The sequence below is a fragment of the Echinops telfairi genome, unplaced genomic scaffold (assembly GCF_000313985.2).
Source record: "Echinops telfairi isolate 266 unplaced genomic scaffold, ASM31398v2 ScPeMD7_5592;HRSCAF=6446, whole genome shotgun sequence".
NCBI classification, from domain to species: Eukaryota; Metazoa; Chordata; class Mammalia; order Afrosoricida; family Tenrecidae; genus Echinops; species Echinops telfairi.
Genome location: NW_022109491.1, coordinates 26,078,122 through 26,084,089, shown reverse-complemented (window position 1 = coordinate 26,084,089; position 5,968 = coordinate 26,078,122). Strand labels below are relative to the sequence as shown.

General features: G+C 58.6%; 1 protein-coding gene across 1 annotated transcript in view; it reads left to right on the top strand.

Moving 5' to 3' along the window:
* TCF15 (transcription factor 15) overlaps window positions 1-5,346 on the top strand; it is a 37,780-nt gene extending 32,434 nt beyond the window's left edge. The window contains 3 exon segments of the mRNA XM_004718131.2: window positions 8-220; window positions 222-290; window positions 4,892-5,346. Of these exon segments, the coding sequence (XP_004718188.1) occupies window positions 8-220; window positions 222-290; window positions 4,892-4,966 (357 nt within the window). The 3' untranslated portion in view covers window positions 4,967-5,346.
* Window positions 5,347-5,968: the final 622 nt, after the last annotated feature.

Sequence of the window (5,968 nt, the reverse complement as noted above, 5' to 3'; positions counted from 1 at the left end):
GCGGGAGCGGGACCGCACGCAGAGCGTGAACACTGCCTTCACAGCGCTGCGCACCCTCATCCCCACCGAGCCGGTGGACCGCAAGCTGTCCAAGATCGAGACGCTGCGCCTGGCGTCCAGCTACATCGCGCACCTGGCTAACGTGCTGCTGTGGGGCGACGCGGCCGACGACGGGCAGCCGTGCTTCCGAGCCGCCAGCGGGACCAAGGGCACGGCCGCCCTCTCCCGCCGACGGCAGCCGCCAGCCGCGCTCCATCTGCACCTTCTGCCTCAGCAACCAGCGGAAAGGGGTCAGTGCGCGGGGGAATGGGAGGCAGGGGGCCAGGGGCGGGGTGGCAAAAGAGAGCAGGTGCCCCCGAGACGTGAAGGGGAGGCTGAGTGGACTTCGTGGAAGTGCGGCACCCGGGGCTCCCGATCTTAGCGTCCCCTCCAAACCGGAGAAGTACAGGAGAGTCAGGTCACCGGCCTGGTCTAGCCGCAGCAAGCTGGGCGCTCGCTGGTCCCTCCCACCCCATCCAATCTCGGGTTTTGAGAGAGGATGGAGACTGTTCATTAAGCGACGTGGCTCCGCTGAACGTGTGCTTCGCGTACCCCGCAGACACACACTTGTTCAGCGGGAATCTGAGGAAATACTAACATGCTATCCTTTATCGGGCTCTGTGCTTGGCGCCTCCCTTGCCCTCTCATTTACTTCCTGGAGAAACTTGCGAGGCACGTAGATCTTCTGCCGGAATCCTCCCCCCACTCCACTCACCCATCCCCATTTGTACTCAGCTGGGAAGCCAGGCAGGCACAGGCACAGGCCTGGCTGGGTTCTCTGTTCCCAGGAACTACCCCTGACTGCTGCATCCTGAGCCTTAACCCAAGGGTAGAGGACCAAGCAGAAAGGTTAGGGTCCCTCCCTGCTCCAAACAGGGGCTTGAGCTCACCAGCTGCCGAGCAGGAACAGAAAGGGGTTCCCTGAGGATATGCAGCCCCAAAAGGGTTGGGTGTTGGGGGCCCCTGTTAGGGGGCTGGAAGAAAGAAAAGGGATCTAGTCCATTCTAACTCATAGCGACCCTATAGGACAGGGTAGAACTGTCCCTGAGGGTTTCTGACACTGTCACCCTCTATGGGAGTAGAAAGCCTGTGTTTCTCCCAGGGTGCTGGACAGAGCAGGAGTTGAGTCCTGGGTAAAGGGGGTCAGCGGGGCTCCCTCGGGGTGACTGGAGCTAGGCAGCACCATGCGCCGACCCCAAAGTCAGCCGAAAGCTGTTGTCCCCTTGCTGGGCCCAGGGAGCCTGCAAGCCTCAGCCTCTACCTGTTTCTGACATGCCTCTGCCTCCCCTGATGAAGCCTATCTGTGTGACCGCTTGGAATGGCAGCAGCTGCCTCTTAACCTGGGGGAACAGAGACTGAAAGTGATGGGGCATGGGAAGTGCTCTTGGAAAGAGGCTCTCTGACCCCACCACCACCACCCCCAGTCTGTGGTTCTCAAGGCTGCCTGAGGTCCCATCTCCACGTGTCTGTGTCCTGAGGTGGCCTCTGTGTCCTGACCTCAGACTCCTCATCCTGGCCTGTCACCCCCATGGCGGCCTCCGTGTCCATAAACCAGCCTCCTTAGGCTCTGGCTTGCACCCACTCTCAGGGCACTGCTGCTTCCAGCTGTGGCCCCAGTCAGCCCCCACTCGGGCATGCAGGGCCAGCGGGGTCTTGTTATCCCCTGACCCACCTCCCACCACTTCGCTGAAGTGACTGAAGGCCTTGGTCCCTACCCACCCCACCCCCGTCTCCAGCTCACGGGACTACATCAGGGTTCTGTGGTGTGACCCCCGAGGAAGGGGCCCAAGGGAATGCAAGCCAGATAAAGCCCCTGACTGGAGGTGAAAGCTAGCAGGACCTCCGGGCGACATGCTCCCAGCTTGCTTAGGACCGGAGGTAGACCAGAAGACAGCGCGAGGTTCTAGAAGCAGAGCCACCAAGCCCCAAGTCAGAAATGTGGCCTAGAGAGGAAAGCTGCTGAAGGTGGCAGGAGCACAGCAGGGGTGGGGGGCCTGGCCAGTAAGGACAGCCACCGCAGTCCCTCTGAGCTCTGGTCCCCTGCGCTAAGCAGGCTTCGCCGCGGTTTTTGCTCATGTCTTCAATACTGGGGAAAGAACCTCTGTGGTCCTCTCCATCTGCTGAGAGTCATCGGTCCACAGGCACACGTCCAAGGACGGAGGCAGGATTCAAACACAAGCCCACCTGCCTGTGTGGGGAGTGGGGAAGGTGGCTGTCGGAGGGCCTAGAGGAGAGGACATGTCTGCCCCCTGGGAAGTAGACTGGGGGGCTTCTCTGCAGGCCTCAGCTCACAGGATCTTGTCTGCTCCTGGTTGCCCCCTGGGATCCGTCTGTGAGACTAAGAACCCATCCAAATTTGGCCGCAGAACCCAGGCGCGCAACCTCACAGTCTGCCCTGGGGGTCAGCGCTCCACGAGGGACACTCCTGGCCAGCGCTGGCCCCTTGAAAACTCAACTAGAAAAAGACTGGTTGTCTTGGGGGATCCTAAGTGGGCTATCTATCTATCCCCTCACTGCCTCCTTCCCACTCTGGCTGGTCTGGAGTTGGGGGACCCCCTAGAAACCGTTCCCTGTAGCATCTTCTTGTTTCAGTAGGGATTCATTATGGCCCCTTGTGGTAAACCTAGGAAAAAGAGTTCTTGTCTCTGCCCTGATTTCCTGTGTATCTCCTGGAGGTGGAGGCTGAACCAGACCCTCTTGTAAGGCCCTCCCTCCCTGCTGGGTGCACCAGCTATGAGTGTGGAGGTAGCATAGAAGGATGGGGAGGGCGAGGAGCCACGGTCACCAGACACTGTAGATGCTAGTGCCCGAGAACCTGGAGCACTCACCGTGGCTGGCACCGTGCTGAGGGCGTCAGCAGCATTGTCTTGTGATCCTCATGCTGTCTCCACTGAGGGGGAGTGGAGGCTCAGTGAGGTGAACTTCTGCCTGTGGGCAGAGCTGTGTGGATCCAACACCAGAGCCCAACCACCGGGCTTCCCAGAGACACTGGGCGCTGAGTGCTTAAGGGACCAAGGACAAGCGGGGCCTGGTTAGGACCTTTTTGGAGCCCTCTTGACATTGGTCTCACTTTGACAACTGCATCCGCATCTGACCAACACCCTGGGGCAACAGGGAAAGTCATTTTGTCCCCGGTTCGTAACTGAAGCAAGTAAGGTCTGGGGAGTTGCATGGACCCAGTGTTCTCCTGGAAGCTGGGTCTCCAGGTGACCTGCAGACTTGGAGTGGAGGTGGGAGGCCAGTGTTCTAACCCCCATCTCAGCACCCTCCATCCTCCATCCGCCTCACTCACCCCCTTTGGCCAGAGCTTGTCTGAGAAGCCCAAGCCCCAGGCTCTGCTGGGACCAGTATCCTCAGCTCTCAAAATAGCCCAGCCTGTGAATGAACATGCCGTCCCCAGCGGGAGAGCCTCCGGGGAGGCTGGGCTCACATCTGGATGGATCTGCCCCAACCTGGGCCCCTGAGTGAAGGGGGCGGGCGCCAAAGGGCAGGGGGCAGAGCTCCCAGATGGTCAGCATTCTGTCTCACTGGGCTGAGAACAGGCTTGTCCCATCGTTTCCTACCAGGCTCCCAGGAAAGGACGAAGTAATACAGTGGGGTTGAGACGCCCATCTGACCCAAGTTTCCCAGCCAGCTCCTTGACCAACTAGCAGGTCGCCTGTAGGCCCCTGGGCTCAGCTGCTCGGGATGTGCTAGTGTGTGTGACCTCTCGGCTTGACAGGGAGGAAGAAGCCCACGTGGCATCCCTGGGAATATGATCTGGTTGGTGGGGACAGCTCCCCTGCAAGCGAGGGGCTGTGGCTTCAGGGGCTGTTGTCCTTAGCTCGTCACCCAAACCTGCCAGGCCCTGGGCTGGGGCTAGGGCCCCAGAGTAAGAGACCTTTTTTAGGTCTGCCACCTTGTGAGCTTCCAGCCTAAGAAGAGGGACAGATGCCAGACCTGGCTTCCTTTACTGACTTTGTCCCCATAGAATGCCCCCCAGAATGGTTGTCAGTGCTAAGGGGACCGCAGAAGTAAGTGACATCGTTTGTAGAAGACACAAACAGAGAGAGGTTTCCTGTCAAACGAAATACCCTGCATGAAGGGGGCGGTGGACAGGGGACAAAAACTCACTGGCAGCCCTATAGGACAGGGTAGAACGGCCCCTGTGAGTTTCCAAGACTGCAGCTGTATATGCGAATAGAAAGCCTCATCTTTCTCCCAAGGAGCAGCTGGTGGCTGCAAACTGCCGACCTCGCAGATCGCAGCCCAGCTGGTGACCACGATGCCAGCACCAGGGCTCTTGGGTGAAGTCAAGGAAGCCAGAGATGACTGTCTGCTTTTGAAGAGTCAGCCCTCCTGGGGTATGGTCTGGCCGAGGCGACTCCTGCTCTTTGACATAAAGGATGATGCTTGCAAATATACTGAATGTCGTAATGACTTTAAAAGGCAATACATCACTTGAGGGCAGAAATGAGAAAGGCATAAAAGAACATAGAAGAGGAAAATCATGCTCCTTCTCCCTGCCCCCACCACTACGACCTGCCACCCTGCCTCTCGGCCACTGAATGCCCCTCCTCTGAGGAAACCCGTTAGCAGTTTCCTGTGTACCCTTCTCAGAGAGTCTCGGGACACAGGGCCATCAGGCAGTTCTGCACCTTGATGTTGTCCGGCCTTGGCTGATGTTATCTCGGCGGCCCTTCCCTCTCAGCCCAGAAAGCCCTTCCTCTGCCCCCTGCTGTAGAAACATTGCTCTGTGCCCAGGCTGTGGTTGATTTGTGTCCTCTTGCTGAGCACAAAGCTTAGTGCCAGCGTTCCCTGGGACCTGATGGCCCCTCTCAACACCTTTCTCTCTCCCTTCCTCCCTGCACAGAGTGGCCGTCGTGACATGGGAGGCAGCTGCTTGAAGGGGAGGGGCGTGGCCCCCCTTCGAGTACCCCGGAGATGAACACGGGTCCCGGCAGCATTTGTTCCATCCAAGCAAGACCCCGGAGAAGGAGGCCGGAAGCCAGCACTGGCTGGATAGGGGAGAAGACCCCAGGGAGCCGAGCCCACCCTGCTCTTGCATAGGGACCAGGGGACAATGGCCTGGGCTCTTGCCTCTCTGGGCAGGACCCCTGGGACAGCCTGATCCAAGCCTGCAGAGCCGTGCGGAGCTGCCCGGCGGCGCCGGGCTCCAGCTGATCAGAGACAAGGCAGAGCTTTAGGGAAAACAGAGACTGTTGAAGGAGGCTGTGTGTACATGGCTGTATGTGGGGTGTGTGCGTGTGTGAGAGAGAAAGAGAGAGAAGTGGTGGGTTTAAAATAAAAAGATATTTTTAAATAAAAGACATTCCCAACTGAGGAAGGGAGGGAACTGGGGACCTAGCAGGTGTAGGGGGCCCTGGACCTAGGAAGAGGCACCGTCACAGATGCCACACTGCGCCCGCCTGGTGGGGACAGGGGTGGGGGCGCTGGACTTCTCTGCGGCAGAGACCATCGGACTCCACACCAATACTCTCGCCCAACTGCTGTGGTTGCTAAAGGGATCCTAAGTTCAGTTGTTTTTGAACAAGGATGACATCCAGTCACGTGGGTCAAATGCCAAAGGTCCAAGGGCATCAAGTGTGAGCACTCCCTGTCCTCCAGCCACCAGCTTCCCCTCCTTGGCCGCAGCGGCAGCCACCCTGACAATAAGGAAGTGTGGGGCCGGACGTGGGTGTTCTTTTTCTCCCGCTGGTCACACGGTGTACACCCTTTTCTAATCCTTGCTGGTTTGTTTGTGTTTACCCCTTAGTTTAATGGTCTTGACGGTCTATCCAAAGCAGTCCGTGAAGGGTGCCCTCCTGTCGTTAATAGCTGCTGATTCCACTTTCTGCATGTACCAGGCATGGCCTGTCCCCTAGAATGAGCATCATGTCCTCTGCTCTCACAGAGGCCGTCAACCCACTGCCATCCAGTCAGTGCCAAT